Below are 20,946 nucleotides of genomic sequence, written 5' to 3'. Positions count from 1 at the left end.
CGGGGTGGAGTACAGAAATCGATTTTAAGTGCCCTTTAATTCGAAGTAACTGGCTCCGTTGTGTGGACGGGTTAAGGATTAATTCGGATTAAAGCAGCTAAATCCGAATTAAAGTCGTAGTGTAGACCAGGCCCTAGTCTCCTTTATTCCAAACTGAAAAGTCCTAGCCTCTTTAACCTCTCCTCAGATGGGACCCATTCCAAACCCCTAATCATTTTAGTTGCCCTTCTCTGAACTTTTTCTAATGCCAGTATATCTTAAAGTTAAATTTGCAAATTAATTTTAGTTCTGCAGTTTCTCTTTGAAGTCTGTTTTAGAAGTTTTTTTGTTCAAGTATGGCTACTTTTAAATCTGTTATAGAACGTCCAGGCAGATTGAAGTGTTCTCCTACTGGCTTTTGTATGTTACCATTCCTGATGTCTGATTTGTGTCCTTTTATTCTTTTACGTAGAGACCGTCCAGTCTGGCCAATATACATGGCAGAAGGATACATCTAAACTGAGCACAATTTCCTTGTCTTGATTTAGAATAGAATCATAGAATATCAGGGTTGGAAGGGACCTCAGGAGGTCATCTAGTCCAACCCCCTGCTCAAAGCAGGGCCAATCCCCAAGTGGCTCCCTCAAGGACTGAACTCACAACCCTGGGTTTAGCAGGCCAATGTTCAAACCACTGAGCTTTCTCTTTCCCATCATTGAATAGTGATCCTTGCCAGTTTTGGTTGGACCTATTCCTGGAGGTTTCATCACATGACAATCTTTAATTAAAGATTAATCTTTAATTCCTGGAGATTCCAGGACAGTCCTGGAGGGCTGGCAACCCTATGCTTGAGGTCAGACTGTGGTAACCGACTTTTTATAATTTACTTGTCCAACATAGAATATCAGGGTTGGAAGGGACCTCAGGAGGCCATCTAGTCCAACCCCCTGCTAAAACCAGGACCAACACCAACTAAATCACCCCAGCCAAGGCTTTGTCAAGTCAGGCTTTAAAAACCTCTAAGAATGGAGATTCCACCACCTCCCTAGGTAACCCATTCCATTCCAGTGGATTTAAGGGTTTTTTTACACCCTTGCAATTAAGTGGTTAATACTTTAAGCTCTCATGTCAATAGTAAGTATGGCACACTGAACGAGGGTTATTCTTTATACCGGCATGACTTTGCCATAAGCTAGTTTTTTCAAACATGACTTACCTCAGAACACTGCATTTCTGCTGAGCGGTCAGCAAATATGACAAACTATTACATGGACTCACTGCAGCTGCACCCAACCATTTTTTTTTTTTTTGAGAGTCATCCAGAGATAGACTTAAATATAGTCTTATAAAACATCTTGGCTGTTTTACTTTGCTATTTAATCACTCTACAAACTGAAAAACCAGCACAGAGAATAAACACACGTCTAGTAGTTATACTTCTGAATAAGCAGTATATACCAAGCTTACATGTTGGATCCCAATGCGCTTTACAAACATCAATGTATCTGCAGACTATACACAAGGATAGTTTTATCTGCCATTAAACTGTAGTCAGTTTGCTGGGTGGACTGGGGTGAATATACTGCAAGTGTTTTAACAGCACAAAGCAACACTTACTGAGAATAGTCCATTCCAGGCCATTTTGTCCATTATCATCCCAACAGTTAAATTTATAAAACATGAGAATCTAAAGTTCACAGAGATGTGTAATGGGGAAGAAAAAAAAAAAAAGCAGATTCGTAGACAAATGGCTCATTTACAAAAATTTCAGAGACAGCAGCCCTGCCTCTTTCATAGGAATGCCGATTGGAATTACTGAAAGGAATATTAGGAGCAACACACAGCCCTTTCCTTTCGGCCCTATCTCCCAAAGGAGAGATGCACCAACACATAAATTGCTATAATACACGCTACATGGGGCTCCATTTTGGGAATATTTGGAAAATGAAGCTTGTGCAGAATGTATTAAGTAGAGTTGTCAGATGCACCTCTTTCCAGTGCTCCAGGATCTGCACAGGCTTCTGATAAGCTTCCAGGTAGAATTCAAGTAGCCTGTTTTAATCTATGAAGCAGCATTGCATCTCCCATCCTGTCAGCCATCCACTCATTCCCCCCTATTGCTACTGCTCCCCATTCCTAACCATTTCCTCCAGCATTCCCAACATTCATTTCATGCAGCTTCGTGTCCTTCTGAAAAAACAAACTCCGGAGTAAAGTCAAGTGATCACTACTCCTCTGCAGTATGTTTTCCCTTTCCCACCATCTGAAGAAAGTCTAGTATTCCTAGTCCTTATTTGATGTCAAATTTGTATGTAATACATAAAATAGCCTTCCTATGGGAGCATTTTCAGCACGTACACATGCAACTGATTTAATGCTGCTTGTAGGTTAACACTTTTGTTTCAGATGACAGAACGTTTTTTAAGCTAGTAAGCTTTGTCATCCTGCCATAAGTGTCAAAACCCATTATAGCCTTCTCTATGGGCAGATCTGCCAAATCTTAACTTCTCTTATTGGTCAACGTTGCACTCTCTAACCTAAAGGTTTCTTAGTTAGTGGATGCTAAGGTGTTAGGACTATTGGAAACTATACTTCTGATCAGTATTACTCTTTATACCAGATTGGGATCTGAAGTTGAACCAAGCTATTTCACTTCCTTCTTTGCTCCCTTAGCCCCAACTCAACTATGAACGCACTTCGCATACCTACATTTTTACTTTGAACAGTTCAAAATTACCTGGAAATATTACTTTCGCTATCCAATTTGGATTGGAATATTGATTGTATCAATCATACATAAATGGGGACTTGATCATGTTATTATGGCTGTGGGAGGCTTCGTTCCTGTCCCATACACTTTAAAAGAAATACACAAATTTTAAAAGATTGCTTAATATGCCAAATCAGTAATCATTTAGTCTTAAATGATGACCTGCAAAGGATTTTTGTAAATACAAGTTGTAACAAAACATCAGTCTTAGACCTGTATGTAGAAGCTATTTTCTACACAGAAAAAAAAAAAGTATGAAAAGCAACAATACAAGCAAAAAATCACTACAATTTTTTGTGTGACGCCAATAGATTTTATACCATTATTCTGTGACACCACTACTACACAGGGTGCTGGAACAATTTGTATAGTGAGTGCTGAGAGCCACTGAACCAAAATGTAAACCCTGTATATGATGGAAACCACTTCAAGCCAAGGGGAAGCAGTCCTTAAATATTATCTAAGGTTTTGTGCTTTGAAATAAGTTTCTCTAATTTCTGATTGAGTTTGGAGTCTCCAGCAGAGGGCAACATTGCTATTTACACAAAAGGTTTAAAAAAAAAATCAGTCTCATGCAGTATTTACAATATAGTATCAATTAGCTATTTGTTGAGTACTTTCAAGACAAAACACTTGAGTATTAGTTCTCTACTAAGCAGGACTGGCTCCAGGGTTTTTGCCGCCCCAAGCAGCAAATAAAAAAAGCCAGCCACGATCGCAATCTGCAGTGCTCTACCGCCGCCGCTTCAGTCTTCGGCGGCGGGTCCTTCGCTCCCAGATGGAGTGAGGGACCCGCCGCCGAAGAGCCGGATGTGCCGCCCCAAGCACCTGCTTGCTGGGCTGGTGCCTGGAGCCGGCCCTGCTACTAACGTTACTTATTTTAAGTCTTTATGTCAACAACTGAGAATACTGTTTTCTAAATATCCTCAATTGTCCATGTAGAGTGTATCAGAATGTTGCCTCTAAGACTTTAGAAAGCTAAAACCAAGTTTCATTAGTGCTGACAAAATTCTTCAGTATGCACTAACGATAAAGTTATTATATTGTGGCTATAGATTGACATGTAAACACTTATGAAAGTAAAAGAAAATTGTATGAAGCTTAAGTCTCTCAAGTTGTGCATCCTTACTTCAGGGCTGAACTTGTACAGAGCAGTTTCTCAGTTCACTCTAAAGCACCTTAATGTGTTGGCCCATGTTTTTTGTGAATGTATATATGTACATACAAATGACAGTGGGAGAATAGGTAGTCTTACAACCTATAGTGGGGTTGCTCAGCCAGTCTGCACCTTGGTAAATAAAGTTCCCTTCTAGAGGCATTACCATAGAACAATCTGTGCAATTTAGGACTCCACAATTTTCCTAGAAGCTTTCTAGATGGTCCAAGTTCTTCCCACAAAATTCTCCTGCCATTCCCCACTCCCCACACACTTGCTCAAGGCTTTGATCCAAACTGTCTTAAGTTAGATAAAATTCTTCAGAACTTGCACTCCTCGTTTAGCATGCTACTTACTACAAGGTCACCACTATTTCCCCAGCTCATGACTGAAATTCCCAGTGCTTCTGTAGTATGCAACGTCCTCTCCCCATTTTCAGGGAATGCCACTAGAATGATATATGAAAAGTCAAGGAAAGACGACTTAACTAGCTTATGGAAAACAACTTTGAAACACGAAGCAAGGTAACAGAGCAAAGAAAACGTATGCACTAATAAATCAGGAATTGGGTGTTTAAAGTATGCTATTTTAGGTGTGGAGTTTGAAACTATGGGTTTGTGACACTGCAAAAATCACTAACTCCAGCCCATCCACTGTAGCTTCTGTGACTGTAATCTGAAGGTAATTCAGTTTCAGTGATTCAGTATACATTATTATGTATAGTAATACATAATGTATAGCATAATATAAATTATGTATGCTAATACATTAGTCTCTAGGCTAGAAATGCTTCAAATCACACCAGATAGCTCATTTACAAGCTGATGGACAAAGATACACACACTGGCTAAATTTGCCATTTACATAGAATGTGATTTATTACAATGGATACATGCTAAACCCAGATATTTTAAATAATCTTTATTGAAATAAAGGTAATAGACTACTTCATTGACAGAACTGTACCCTTCTAATATAGTATACTGCAAATATTGAATTGTAATCAACATGCCAGCTCCTTACTGGGCATTGTGTTAACTCCTACCAGCAGAGGGCTTCATAATCCTTCCAGCACAGAAAAATAAAATACAGCCAGAGGCAAGAGAGGACCTGGGTATACCTGGCCCATATGGTGACCAGCCAGCAAATGTGAAAAATCGGGACAGGGGGTGGGGGGTAATAGCAGCCTATATAAGAAAAAGACCCAAAAATCGGGACTGTTCTGATAAAATCGGGACATCTGGTCACCCTACTGGCCCAGGAGGATAGAAACACAGCAAGACTAAGTCAGAGCAGGTTGGAAGCAGCAGTCTAGGAACTGGCTGTGGTGAGAAACCCAAACAAGCTTGGGAGCTGGGGTCAGAAGCAGCCTGTCGCTGGCAAGGAGGCCAGTGGTAGGCACAACAGGCAGACACTCTGGAGCAGCTTGCAAACAAGGTGGCTGTACAGGAAGGTCCAAACAAGGTAGACAATGGAACTGAACTCTGGCTGGGAAGGGGGGGGAATCTGCAGGCTAGAGTGTGATGCCACCTGGAAGGAAGAAACATACCTACTGCTGGAGCGCCCCCAGCCGATGGCACTGGAACCAGGTAGACACGGGGCCAAGCTCCCCCCACTTTTTTAACATGGATGTAGTTTGGGGGGGGGGGGGTAAGGGACAGTGTTTCCCCCCCCAAACTGCAAGCCTCAGGCAGGTGTTGCCTTGTGCGGCTCCCCCAGCACAAAGCACAGCCCCTGCGGGCGCCAATCCATACCAACCGAAGGCTTGCAGTTTGGAGGGACAACAAAGCCACAAAGCGCAGCCCCTGTTGGCACTACTCTGTGCCTGCCCGAGGCTTGCAGTTTGGGGGGCAACCCAGCCCCCGCACTCCCAAACTACACCGTTTAAAAGTGGGGCACATGTCCCCCAGCCCTCCCAGTTCCAGCACCGGTGCCCCCCCCCACACTTTTACAAAGGTTCTGGCAGCCAGCCCTGTCCCTCTCCAGCTCCATTCCAGCGCTTGGAGGTTAAAGGGCCCTTGAGATGGCTGTGTGTGGGGAGGGACCACACCATCCCCTGAACCCAGGGCAGTCACCCACCCATAAGATCAGCCCTGTCCCCCCATACCATGTGACCCTCGGGTCTGCGCTGCCCGCTGCTCTCCAGCTACCCTGCTCTGAAAACAGCACCTCCGTCAACAGCAACGGAGAATGGTAGCAATACGTGACACCCGCCCACCCCACCCTCGCAGGTGTAAACACCTGAAACTTCAGAGTCTTATGACTGCGAAATTGACCAAAATGGACCGGGAATTTGGTAGGGTCCTAACCAAATGATATTCTTCAGTAGATAAGAGAATGAAAGGTCTGGGAGAAGAAAGCAGCAGCTAACTTCTTGGTTCACAGTGTTAGGCTCCTCTACACATTTGAGCAGTGAGCTTGATTTCTGACATCTCAATAAGCAGGAACATATTTAAATCACAGTTTCTTTATCAAAATGTAAAAGCCAGTCATTTCCTACATAAACCCTGATTCCTCCAATGATACGATACAAAGCAAACAAATAATTTCAGAACATTCTTGTTGGTAGAGCCCTGAAAAGCCACAGATATCCACTTTATATGCGCAGGTATCCGCATCGGCAGATGTGGATATCTGTGGATCATTTTTGCTGATCGCCAATAGGACGTGGATACAAATTTTATATCCACACAGGGCTCTACTTGTTGGGCTACTTTCCAATCCCAGTACTCTACTACTATAGAATCATAGAATATTAGGGTTGGAAGAGGCCTCAGGAGGTCATCTAGTCCAACCCCCTGCTCAAAGCAGGATCAACACCAAGTAAATCATCCCAGCCAGGGCTTTGTCAAGCTGGGCCTTAAAAACCTCTAAGGAAGGAGATTCCACCACCTCCCTAGGTAACCCATTCCAGCACTTCATCACCCTCCTAGTGAAATAGTGTTTCCTAATATCCAACCTAGACCTCCCCCGCTGCAACTCGAGACCATTGCTTCTTGTTCTGTCATCTGCTACCACTGAGAACAGCCGAGCTCCATCCTCTTTGGAACCCGCCTTCAGGTAGTTGAAGGCTGCTCTCAAATCCCCCCTCACTCTTCTCTTCTGCAGACTAAACAATCCCAGTTTTCTCAGCCTCTCCTCAAAGGTCATGTGCCCCAGACCCCTAATCATTTTTGTTGCCCTCTGCTGGACTTTCTCCAATTTGTCCACATGCTTTCTGTAGTGGGGGGCACCAAAACTGGACACAGTACTCCAGGTGTGGCCTCACCAGTGCCGAACAGAGGGGAATAATTGCGTCCCTCGATCTGCTGGCAATGCTCCTACTAATGCAGCCCAATATGCCGTTGGCCTTCTTGGCAACAAAGGCACACTGATGACTCATATCCAGCTTCTCATCCACTGTAATCCCCAGGGCCTTTTCTGCAGAACATCCATAATTAAACAGCATGCACTACGTAGGTCAGGCTCCCTATATTGGTGTATTGACATGTAAATTGCAAGATTTAGAAAATTATTTTATATTAGGCACTTAGATACCTGCTTTTTATGGAAATGAAAGCCTTCATTCCAACCTTCCTTTCTCCAAAAAGTCTTCAATAAAACTAATTTCTTACTGAGGATAGAGGATGGGGGGGAAAAGGTATTTAAAATTTGTGTTTATCTGGGTTTCCAGACTACTATAATAAAGTATTTCTTAAACAACTTTATTATGCACAAGGCAGGCAGAAATGTAGCAGCTTGCCTGTGTAGTAACATTGTTAATGTTCTTATTGTTAGTTAACTATTCCCATTCTCAGTCAATTCTCCCAGGAGCATTAAACCTGTAAACGTTTTAAGGCCCCTCACTGCCAGAGTGATGTAAAGAAGCCTTATTATAAATGACAGTAAGGGAATCCTCAGCTAGGAAGATCTATGTGCTTTATCATTTTTTCCCTGTGCCAAAGTGGCACAATGGGATTAAATTACCGCTCAGGATTTAATTTACAGACCCATTTTTTTTTTAAAAGACTTTGAAGGCAAATAAAACATTTACCAAGCAGTCAATAAAACGTCAGGACAATCAGAACCAAGCACTTCCCGAAGTACCCAGCCAGGTCCAGGACAATGATCAAAACTAGGACTTTCATGTGTGAAAGTTTGAACAATTTAAAATTACATTCTACTTTTTTTTTTTTTTGGGCGCTGTTTGATGTTCTGTAATTTAAATGAAAATCCAGGACTATAACTGGAATGCAGAGTATTAGTTACCAAGTGTTTGTAACTTAACTTTCATGTGTTTAGGAAATGCTGAATAGTTATTGTAGTTTAACTAAATTACCAAAACAACTGAAACTGGTGTGATTATATTACATTATTTTGACAAATAAAATATGCAGAATTTTGAATTTTTTGGCGCAGAAACCCCCCAGGAGTAATGTCTAATTCAAACAATAAAAATAGTTATTGATGGAATAACAGTTGTGCAGTCTTTATCACTGAAAATTTGTATAAATTACCAAGGAAATGTAAGCTACCCCCACTATACTATGAACCAGGTACAATAATACAAACGAGTTTAACATTGAATTATATAACTCAATTAACTTATGAAATCACCAACTAATACTGATTGCTGCGGGCAGTACTGCTGAACAGCGTAAAAGCAGAGAGATTGTTGCCATCATACTTAGGATTAAAATGAAGTGCCTTCAGTTTCACATTGAATATCGAACAATTCAAACACATGAAACTATTAGTTGTGAATGAGAGTTATTGAGTGGAAGACAGTTTCCTGTTAAGAAAGGAAACACCTAAATGACGTTTGCCTAAATATGTTCATGACAGAACAAAGAACTGCATAACAATCTTATTAGCAGTTTTAAAAACAACATTTTTCATATAACAAAACAGTGAAGACACTTTATTCTCCATAATTACAATAAAAAACAAGCCGCAAAGTACTGTACAGTAATTAGCCAGTTTATCATTTCACGTATTGAAACTGCCCCACCCTAAACCCTTCAAGAGAAATCCTGAACTGGTTGAAACTGGTTCTCAATATCATACTTTTCTAGGACTTCTGATGATTTGTGCCAGTTTTCATTTAGGTAAATACTAAAGCATCACAGAATCATAACTACAGATTCTTCAAACTCCTGAGACAGTTTAGAGAAACAGGTTTGCAAAGAAGTGTCATAGAAACACCTGTATTACTAAACAAAACACTTTTAGAATTGAGTTTTAATAATCTAACTTTACTTCTCCAAGAATAGTTGCGTTCCTTTGTTTTTTACTCTTTGCACTTCACTGAGCTTGTACAATTTAACAACAAACTAACCAGAGTCAGATTCTGGTTTTACTGCACTAGCACAATGTTTTCATATGTATATTGCAAATCCTAGAGGAGAATGTTTACATACATTTTTGTCCATAGATTTAAAAATAATTTCATGAAAATGTTTCTATCAGGACTTATAAAAATTAAAAGTAGTCTAGATTCAACTACTTGTCAGTGCCCTATTAACTGGCAACTCTAGTTGTTTATGATATTCAAGCTTTCATCCAGTGTTGATTAAATAGACCGGTTGCAATAATCTACAAACTATGCAGGGCTCCTATTCCTTTACATTAAATGAATGAGCTCAAATTTGTAATCACGAAGAACACCATGACAGAAAGCAATTACCTTTGAATGATTACTGATTACTATTTGAACACATAGTTAAGTCATTCAGCCTTTAAAAGGTTAACTGGAGACTTTTGTCATTCAAGGAGGGGGTGAGGGGGTTCAAAGTCTGTTTTAGTTCCTGATTTGTCAGAAACAAATCTTAAGCAAAGCCTCAATATTTTTTTTTAAAGTTATTATACCTTAACCTTGGAAGGCTGAGAACAAAAGAAGAGGGGCAGTACGATGTCACTTCTCACTAGTCTATTAAAGATATGTGAAATTTTTATCACAAATCCTAAAAGCCAGACAAAAACCTGACAGTTTCAGAAAGTTCCTCTTATTTTGTTTGAACCTCAAACTCAGGCACAGAACACTGTGGGTGGAAAAAGAGAGGAAAAAAGGTTTGCTTGAATTTCTGAAATGAAGCCCGTGAGTTTCATACAGTTCTACTAGCAATTAGCTTTTACCGGCTACTGAAGTGATGGCATGAGAACCCTGTACTGAGCAATGCTAGAACAGGAAATCTCAATGAAAGTCTGCTTATTCTTCAATATTGATTGGGTATGGGCATGTTGTGGTACCTATTTAGGCTATAAGGCTTTTTAAGAAAAAGACAATTCAATCTTATTTACTTTGTACAAAATATCAAACAAGAGGACAGGTCAGGACAATGTACATTTTAACTCAGAGTTTGGTGCTTTAAGCTAAAAGTTTCATTTATTTGTTTCTGGCACACAATCAAAAATACTAGATGTTTAAAATGTTCCATTTACATCTTTCATGAAAATACTATTGAAAGCATAACAAAATTAGAAGTGCTGAGGGTCATACTAAGGATGGTCAAGTCTACTTGGATAAATTAACAGGGTTTCCCACCTAAGTTAAATCAGATTGGGTATCTAATTTCTGGACCAAAGTAGTTTGGATAAGTGTGGATAAGCAAACAGCTTTCAGGCACATATCCAACCCAAACATTGATACGTGTTCCTTGGGCAAACTACTGGTTTTAAAAGGAGTTGCTGTTCAAAATTAAATTTCTCACCACTTGCAATTGTTTATTCCCTAGAATATTACAGCACAACCAAATTAATACAGGTAAAATCACTTGACAATCATTTTAAAAAGTTAAATCCATGTGTAGCACATGCAAGAATTAAAATCAGTGATTTGTAGAGGACAGTCATAAAAGTAACTGGTTTGATTTGTTTTGTGCTAGGCTGATGAAGCTTTTGTTTAGTGTTTTTTTTTGTTTTGTTTTTTAAACATTTGAAGTCCGTGTCTTAAACTTTGGTTTTAGTAGCAAAAACCAACTAATGAAAATGTAAGTGACCCTGAAGCAACTTTTAGAATACAGTAACTGCTCACTTAACCTCGTAGTTATGTTCCCGAAAAATGCTACTTTAAGTGAAACGATGTTAAGCAAATCCAATTTCCCCATAAGAATTAATGTAAATAGGGGAGGGTTAGGTTCCAGGGGAAAAAATTTCACCAGACAAAAGACTCTCAATCTCTATATATACATACACACACAGTATAAGTTTTAAACAAACAGTTTAATATTGTACACAGCAATGATGATTGTGAAGCTTGGTTGAGGTGGTGAAGTCAGAGGGTGGAAGAGAGTGGGATATTTCCCAGGGAATGCCTTGCTGCTAAATGATGAACTAGCACTCAGCTGAGCCCTCAAGGGTTAACACATTGTTGTTAATGTAGCCTCACACAGGAATGTAGGGAGGAGACACAGCATGGCAGAGAGAAACAGACACACACCATGTGGGGTGGGGGGAGGAGGAGGGAGAGGGACACACAGTGTACACTGACCCCACACTAAGTACATTGCCTTTTTAAGTAGATCAGCAAGTTGAGACAGCAGCTGCTGCCAGCAAGCTCCCTCTGTCCTGAGCCCTGTTGTGTCCCCCCCCCACCCCGCTCTGTGGAGATGAGGTACAGGAGCAGGGGGGAGGGGGACACCCTGACATTAGCACCCCTCTTTGCCCCCTTTCTCCCACACAGCAAGCAGGAGGCTCCTGGGAGCAGCTCCAAGGCAGAGAGCAGGAGCAGCACACGGAAGTGGGGGGAGGGACAGCTGAACTACCCGGCAATAAATAGCCTGCTGGGTGGCTACCACACATGGAACTTAGGGGAGCTGATGGGGGGGCTGCCGGTCCACCCTGGTTCCAAGCCCCTATCAGCTAGCTCCAACGGGCTGCTGTTTCTGCAACCAGTGGATAAAGCAGGCAGCTGCCAAACAACGTTATAAGGGAGCATTGCGCAACTTTAAACGAGCATGTTCTCTAATTGATCAGCGATGTAACAACAAAACAATGTTAACCAGGACATTAAGTGAGGAGTTACTGTATTAAGCATTCTTGAAAAGGGGTTTATAATGGAAATGCTCAAACAGTTTTAAGCGCTACTATGTCACCTTGTCATCAGATAAAATGTATATCTATATTTTAAACTAGAGGCTTATTGCAAAAGCCAGCAAGTCATATTCATGTCAGTAAAATGACCGCTCATTTCACCTGCATTATTTATAGTAGCTTGTACTGTAAACCAATCACAAGTCACGTTCTGACGTGAAACATCAATTGATCAATCTACATGTTGGAAACTTCCCTGTAGCCATTAGGTGCACTTTCAGGGTTTGTCCAAATTCAAAAGGGGTCTAGTTTAGGTCAGAGTTTGCTAACTCCAACCTAACCAGGATTTTTTTCCCTGGTGTAGATGCAGGCTAATACCTTTCAATCTCAACATAAAAAGCTGATCTCAAACGAAAATTGAAAGGTCCCAACTTCTTCCTTGACTGACAACTGTTCCAGAGCATTGTTACATTATCACTGTGGCTAGCAGAAGTGTTAACTGTCAATACTTTGCAGGGATACATTATTATGTTGTCCTGTCCTGAGAGAAAGTTTAACAGAAAACTGCTTCATAGTATCTCTATAAAACCATTAGTGTTGCCCTGACTAGTTAAAATACTTTGAAAGGTGTTAAAACCCATTACACTAGGTAGCAACAAGTTTTTAAACCCTTAAATAAAACCCATTAGTTTAGCAGAGTTTTTTTAAAAAATTTTAGTCTAGAAAAGGTCTTGAATGAATCCCTAGAAGCTCAGTGGACAAGGAAATTCTACCCGAACCCCTTGATTTCATCATCCAAATCTCCTTGAATGGTATAAAAATTCCAACATCTAGTAGTCATCTTAACAATAGTTTGAGGCTGCTAGAGCTGGAATTAATTTCCCTAACCAAGGTAAACTGCAGAGGCACCAACGCAAAATTTAGGAACATCTCAAAATAATCCAGCCAGGTAATCAATGTTAAAGTGCATAATCCTACAGTATATTTAGACTAAACTCTTCAGGGAAGGGACACTTATGTGTTTGTACAATGCTCAGCACAATAGGGCCCAGATCCCGGATTGGGCCCCAGCAACTACCACAATAAGACAACACGCATATAGGACTGAATACGTTCAGTGGAATCAACATTTTTGTTCAAGAAAGCTGAGCAGAAATTATACAGTGAGATTTTTCAGAAAGATGAGGATGCACTACAGACTAAAGGAATCAGCCAAATATACCCTGTATGAGAGCTCACCAAGAAGCATGATACAGCAACCTCTACTTTTCAGTCAGCAGAATTTCTAGTTTCTCAGGATTTCAAATGTCTGCCAAACAGCAAGGACTTTCACAGGCTATTTTTATAGTTAGTAATGTTACACACTGTAATCAATATTTTGTATTAGCTCTTACTGTCTGTGTACCCAGACTCAGTGATATCAGTACAAGAAACACATTGATTGCAAAGCACAAAGCAACAGCCTCCTACATCTGCTTCCTAAGCAACTCCGCACAGGGATGGCTGGGTAGTCAGCTTCCTCTGTACAGCTGTGGTCTGTTTCCTTTATAAAGGAAAAAGGACTGGGTAAAACCCAGAAATGCAAGTGTAAGGAATCCCTGCTTTCCTTGTGTTTATTAGAAGCTGCTCCAGCAAAAGGTCACATGTTCTAACAGCAATGGCTTTAGATGCCTTTTCTCCAGTGTATAAGTTATAGGCACATTTGTATTCTGATTGCTATTCCTCTACTCTGCTTTAACCACCAACATGTACACCTCTACCCCGATATAACGCGGTCGTGGGGAGCCAAAAATCCCTACCACGTTATAGGTGAAACGCTGTTATATCGGGGTAGGGGCGGCAGGGCTCCAGCGGTGATTTAAAGGGCCCAGGGCTCCCCGCAGCAGCTGGAGCCCCAGATCCTTTAAAGTGCAGCCGGAGCTCCGCTGCTACCGCGCTATATGCGAACCCGTGTTGTATCAGGTCACGTTATAGCGGGGTAGAGATGTATAATTGGATGTCAAATATCCTGCACATGTAAAACTAATGCTATGTACTTCCTCAGTAACTAGTGTAAATAGAATTGCATCAGCCATTTAGCTCCAAAGGATGACTGTCTTATACCACCTACAGATCTCAATTGTGGGGCAAGATTTTGCAGCCATACTAGCCAAACAGGGTCTGGATGGGTTTGTTTTCCATGAGACTTGCAGCATTTGACGTTGCTTAGAAATGGTGATGGCACATTAGCATGTGCACACTTCATGTTAATACTGAACCAATGATGCATTAAAGTGATTGGGGGGGAGGGTACAGCTGGAGGCATCATTTGAAAAAAGAAGGTTTAAGTTTCCATGGCACTTTTTCATAAAAATGAAACCAGTGGTTACTCTCAAACCCATTCCACCTAACTTCTACCTACAAATCTCAGCTGAACATATCAATGGGTCTGCTTTCCTGAATAGTGTAACATTGCTGTGTACTGTTAAATAACTGTAGTGTTCTACTCCACAGATAACTGCATTTCATTGGCAGTGAAGCAATTCCCATATTGTATGCATATGAAGTAAAGTGCTTTGGAATCCTTCAAAATTTTAACTTTAGTGTACAGTACGATCTTGCTAATTCACATCAAGAGGGAGATAGATTGCAAAAGATTAATCAACATTTTATTTTTCAAAGTATTTACTTCTAGAAAGTATACATCCAAAAATATTTAATAAATGTCAATTGGTATTCTATTGTTTAACAGTGCAATTAATTGCGATTATTTTTTTTAAATCGTGATTAATTTTTTGTGTTATTACGTGAGTTACCTGTGATTAATCGACAGCCCTAATTGCAGAATATACAGTGTTTTATATAAGCATGTCAAGCGATATCTGTAAGGCACCATCTGAAAACCGGCTTTGGGGGCCATTTCAAAGTCAAAATCAGAATTTCCTGGCCTCCCTTTTTGTACTTTGCAATATAATTTTAAAATGTACATGTACACACACAAACCTGCTATCCATCTGAGAACATGAAAGGATAACTCAGTTATTTTAGCACATGTTAAAAATGTCATTTGTCTGCTTATAGAGAGATTATGATCAAGATGTCACAAGGCAAACAAGTTACTTCTCAAACACAGCCTCTGACCTTGAACTTGTATGTCTAGGAGGAAATAAAAGCTAACTAACCATTTCCACTGAGCGGGAGTGTGCCAAAAGCTCCATGAAGTACTCTAAGGATTTTGATACTATTATTCATTTTACAAAGAAGGCATTCAGATACTATGGTGATGGGCTGCAGCATAAAGCCCCAAGATAGATATAAATAATCCGCTCTATGTGTGGAGAAGTATTTGATCTGCGTAAGTATTGATCTGCATAGTAAGCATCTATAAAAGGTGGACAAGTCCCTCCACTCAGAAGGTAACATTCCTAATGGTGCGATCTAGATGTGCTATCCTATATAAGTGATCACTGAGGTGTCTAAATGTTCTGTTAACACAATGAAGGCATTTTCAGAATGGGCTGGGAGACCAGAGTATTCGTACTGTGTATAGTTTACTTTTAGATAAGAATCAGAAAGTGGCTGCTGCATTTACATAGCCTGAGTCTCAAGTGTTCAAAACAGTAAGCCTATTGCTGCTCCACGCCCGTGTAACTTGTGACTTATGATTAAGTATAAAGGATTATAACTAGGAGGGTTCAGCTTAGTGACCTGATACATTAAACCTTCTATTAGATGTAAATCGATTAGAGAAAAAAGCCCTTTGCTCCAAGTATAATGTACCACCTAACACATTCTGTAAACAAATTTACATTATTCTCTACAGAAATCTGTAAGTGCTTGTTAGTCTATTTCCAATAGAAAGTAAACATTTCAACCTTGAAAAGCTGTTTCTGATAAAGACTAGTCTTAGTTTTGCTAAAAAACAAAACAAAGTGTGACCAGACTCCTATCTGTAGTGTAAGGATTTGCAGTGAAGTGATCAGATGCATACCAATATGTATGTTTACCTTTCTTCTATTCTGTTCTTGTCCGTAAGTGGCTGTTTGATCCACTGATTAACCAGTCTTTGTCCTTGAGGAGTTTTGCACTTATTTAATAACCCAACCAATGACTGTGTACTGTTGGCATTTTCAACAGAACTCTGAAAAGAGAAAAATAGAAATGATTTAAAAAATAAATAGAGGGTATGGCAAAAAAACAACTGCAGCTTGGTAGAACATTTGAGTTTTCTAGTTTTACATTTCTGACAATTAAATTTAGCATAATAATGGCGTTTTGTGGTACTATAGGTTATAACCTTTAAACCAGGTCTGTTCAGATTATAGTACACTATCTTCAGTGTCTGGTTAGATATTAACTGCAGACATGCTGTGTGTACCTGCACAGCTTTATATCTTTGAACGAGCTATACAAAATTCAGCCAGCAGGAAATTCTCAGACACATTTAACATGCAAAAATAGCTGATACATCTGCTTCAAAACCTTCAAGTCTCAACTTGGGTGAAGGGGTTTGTAGTACTGATCTCTTCTATCTCACCCTCTCAAGCACACCTATAATTAAAATCAAACAGCTTCAAATGGAAATCCAGTCTCAGGTCTGATTTCACTATCAGAGAGAGATACACTATAGTAATGGAGAGAGTGTCCAGAAGAGAGAAATGGAATTAAGCAAGGTATAATAGTTTAAAATGCTGGGAAGTAAGAACCTTATTTTGGCAAAGTACAATAGCCACAGTCAACGTATTGGAGAACTGTACACTACTATGAAATATCAAGCTGAGTGCAAGCAGACCCAAGACCCAATACTATTTTAAAAATTAGTCATATAAATAAAGTATTTTGGAGTTGGCATAACAGTTTACTTTGTTATAGTAGACACTGGCACTTTATGTAAAAGAAATATTTACTCTATTGTATGTAATAGTTAAGTGTGTGTTTAAAAATACATACCTATTCAACTGACTGACAGTAGAACAGATATTTGGTTTTACATCTCTTCAAAGGTTTCCTAGCAAACTTTATTTTTCTGCACTTGCCAATCTATATTACCATTTTATGGCTCAGGCAGCATGTGGAACTACATTACATCAACTGCGCTATCAGTCAGAATCTTCCTGCCTCAGAGTGATTGACTCAAATTGTAAAGTATGTAAGAAGAGACTTCATAACAGATTTTTTTATTTAGATGAAACACTAGTCAAGAGAGAAAAGCCTGACATTCAAGCAGTAGTGCCATGTGGCAGGCTCTTTGTTCCCAGGCTGGCAACAATCCCAAGGACAGATTAGGAAGTGCCTTACCCAGAAGGCAGCAAATGCATAGGCTGTTTATTGAGCCACATCCATTGTCTTTGGAGAGAGCCATTTCCAGCTCATTTTACCTATTTAGACACACCCTGTCAATCCTAGCTCAAGATGTTGCATTGTAGTAATTATAGCAGAGAGAATCAGGACAAAGCTTTGAGCAGCATGGGTAAAATAAAGATGCCAAGAAAAAATTGATTGAAGTTGCTCCCCTGATGCAAGTATGGAGAGAGAAAAACAAAACAAAAAAAGCAGTGAAGTCCTTAATTTTGCTGTCTGAACTGCTTAGTTTTCACCCTGTAATTACTCTGGTTCTGAAGTTATATCTAATGTATCACTTACAAGTTACAATTTAGCTATTTCTAAGAGTTATTTAAAACACATTTTTAATCTGTAAACTGTCATATCAAAGATTCTTGTTTAGTGTGTCTATGTGATTTTCAAATCAAATCTGCTTTAACAGAAGAGAGGCAACTCCTCTGACATTCTGCAAATTCAACCACGAATCTGAAAGACAAGCTGAGTTTTTTGGGTGTCACAATATTCTACAGTTGGAGTTTGGTTAACACCAACTATGATGCAAAAGACAATAGAATCCATCTTGTTCCCTGAAAGATATATTGCTCTGCAATGCTAACAGGAATAAGGAATAGCAAGTTCAATTAGGGAGAAGTTGTGTTTCAGAATTTGCTTTTGTTCCAATTTGGAATAAAAGCAAAGTTACCAAAATTTTTAGGCAAACCAGAGATCAACATTTCATTTTGGAATGACAAAAATATGGTGTGCTCCTGAAACAAAATGTGAAATTTAGGCTATGGCTACACTTGCAGATGTAGAGCACCAGGAGTTAAACCAGCCCTCAGAGACAGCAGCAGGGAAAGTGCTGCCGTGTGTTCACACTGTCAGCTGCAAGCGCAGTGGCATGGCCACATTAGCAGCTCTTGCAAAGCTACAGAGAGCGTGCATTGTGGTAGCTATCCCAGTGTGCAAGTGGCCGCAGCGTGTTTTTCAAATGGGGGTGGGGGGTGGAGCCGGACAGGGAGTATGTTGTGGGTATGGAGGGGGAGAGACAGCGGGTTTTGGGGGGCAGAGAAAGTGTCAGCATGCTGTCTTGTAAGTTCAGACAGCGGCAGGGGGAAGGGAGAAACCCGACATCAGCCCCCACCCCTCCGCCTCTCACACACTCACACACACACACACACACACACACACACCTGGCTCTGCAGCAGGAGCATTTCACAGTAATGGTTTACTTTGTGTCCCGGAGCAGATAAGCATGCCGGCTGTCAGAAACGAAGCTTTGAAAGGGGATATCCGCATGCCTGCAGCGAGTTCGAAACAATGACGAGAGTGGCCTCTTGACTTCAAGGGATTATGGGACATTTCAGGAGGCCAATCACAGCACAGTAATCAACACATCATCCACACTGACACCCCAGTGTTTCAGCCAGGGCGCAGCAAGTTTTATGCTTCTCGTGGAGGTGGATTACCAGGGGCGCTCCAGCCATGGAGTCCAGGCGCTCTACGTGCCTTGCCAGTGTGGACACCTCAGGAGTTAGAGTGCATTAAATCAGCCCCGGGTGCCCTAATTTGCAAGTTGTCATTCACTGAATCCTAGATATGAAACTCACAAGGATTCCACTGCCATAAGCTCTTGGGGCTGATGGGCTCCCTGCTTGAGTCTGGGTTCTCAGGTCATCCGGGGTCCCTGACACTGAGCTGTGAGTCTGGAGGTCATTGGACCAACTCCCAGGGTCTGCTGCAGAGAGGCAGCCCCACCATGCAGACTGCCTCAGGCTGGTGACCCCAGCGCTTCCAATTTCCTGGGCCAGTTGGAAGCCCTGAGAATGCCTGGCCCTGGTGTAGTCTGTATGGCAGGGCTGTCCCAGAGCCACAGGTTTTGGAACCTGATTCTAGGAATCAAAGCTCCCAGCTCCACAGCAGGGACCCTGGAATCCCAGGCTTGAGAACAGGAGCTCAGAAGCTCTGAGTGCCAGCCCCAGCAGGGTCCCTGGAACACCAGCAAGTTTCCAACAGAAACCTGCTGGTTTCAACAAGACTTTCACCAAATCTATTACAGATTTCACCAAACATTCCACTTCAGCAAATTTGCATTTTAAAGTCAGAAGATCTATTGTGTAAATAAGGTGTCATTTTACTAAGCTACTTTTTGATCCCCTGCATTGGGGACTTTTAGGACTATATTTTGAGCTTGCTCTATGCAACACCTCCCTTAAATAAAAGCCCATCTTCAAATGGGAATTTCCCAAAATTAGATGGGAAGAGTCCTCCCAATGCCATGTATCTAGTCAGAAAATTACATCTGTCCCAGTCTCCCAGGCAGGAACTCAGGAAGGAGAGGAGTTTAAGAGGGTGCCGCTCCCAAGAACTCCTGCATAAAGCTGGAGAAGGGAATAGAGCAGACGTTCCCCGCCCTAAACTCTTGGGCATAGCAGGAGAAGGCGGCAAGAATGTTCAGGCTTCTCCTTTCTCCCTGGGCTAGCAAGCCTAGGTGCCAGATCGGAGTTCTTTATTCCCTGGAATCTCCAGGAGCCTCTCTTTTGTGGAGTGGGGAAGTAGTACTCTACTCCCTGGGCTTCTTCCATGGGCCCCAAAGTGCATATACTTTGTAGCTCAGGCCAAGGAGCACTAAGCAGAATCTGGTCAGAAAAAAAAAAAGTACAAGTGAAATCAGCATATACACCAGTGTTTGAACTACTTCTCTGTGGGTACAGTCAGCAAATACACCAAAGATGACATTCGGCCGTTTGTTTTAAAAAGGCTACGCTGACAGTGCCCATTTAAATATGTCAAGGTTTCTTCGGCAGAACTTTCAAAGGAATCTGTTTACTGACTGCTGTAAGTTGCACCTTGCATCACTTCCTGCTCAATAAGAGGAGCACTGTGGCAAGTCCCTTTTTTCCCCCCCCCGTGTGGTTATAAATGAGGTAGGATTCTGCATGCAAATAAATGAGACTGAAAATACTAAGCTGCAGCCACTGGAGATGAAAACCCCTCTGGATCTGCCTGCTGGGAATTCCTGTAAGAGAGGTGGGAGTTAGATAAAGTCCCCCACTCTGCTTGCTTTTTTTCTAGGAAGTTACACAGCATTAGAGTGGCCAAACAAAAAAAAACAGAAACCAGAAATTAGAATCTCCGATTACGCACCACCACAGCTATAAAGGATTTTCGGGGTAGTCTGTATTGTGAGGCGACTATCAAGTAGCAAAGTGTATACTTTTGTGAATTAAACTGGAAGCAAGTTCATTAGTTTAAATACATGTTTGTTTCTTACCTGGAAAAGGTTAAGGGCTCGAACAGCTGCATTATCCAGTATCATATATTGACTGAGGTCAAAGCTAGTCAATTCAAATTGTCCAAAGTTAGATTCATCCGACAAAAGCTCTAAATACTTGATAACGGCCGACAAGGATGAAACAGCAACCTAAAGTTACAAAGGTGTGTTACAGTAAAACAAAATAGTTCTATCGGACAACAGATGCTTTTATAGAATTACAAACAATATCCAAGAGTAGCTTCTCAGAGTCATGTCAACTTAAAAAAAAAAGCAAACAAAAATTATGACTATCTGATGAGACTTTAGCCTAAAACATCAGAGGGGTAGCCGTGTTAGTCTGAATCTGTAAAAAGCAACAGAGGGTCCTGTGGCACCTTTAAGACTAACAGAAGTATTGGGAGCATAAGCTTTCGTGGGTAAGAACCTCACTTCTTCAGATGCAAGAAGTGAGGT

At 40.9% G+C, this 20,946-nt stretch overlaps 1 protein-coding gene across 1 annotated transcript in view; it reads right to left on the bottom strand.

Annotated features, from left to right (window-relative positions):
- MSH2 (mutS homolog 2) overlaps positions 1-20,946 on the bottom strand; it is an 83,846-nt gene that overhangs the window by 47,789 nt on the left and 15,111 nt on the right. Inside the window, exons 2-3 of the mRNA XM_026652531.1 lie at positions 20,491-20,640; positions 15,902-16,035 (exon numbers count right to left, since the gene is read on the bottom strand). Of these exons, the coding sequence (XP_026508316.1) occupies positions 15,902-16,035; positions 20,491-20,640 (284 nt within the window). The remainder of the gene's footprint in view (positions 1-15,901; positions 16,036-20,490; positions 20,641-20,946) is intronic.

Source organism: Terrapene carolina, unplaced genomic scaffold, assembly GCF_002925995.2.
Source record: "Terrapene carolina triunguis isolate 2854851 unplaced genomic scaffold, T_m_triunguis-2.0 Scaffold120, whole genome shotgun sequence".
In the NCBI taxonomy this organism is placed as follows: Eukaryota; Metazoa; Chordata; order Testudines; family Emydidae; genus Terrapene; species Terrapene triunguis.
Note: the sequence above shows the minus strand (reverse complement) of the source record. Positions and strands in the feature narration are given on the sequence as shown.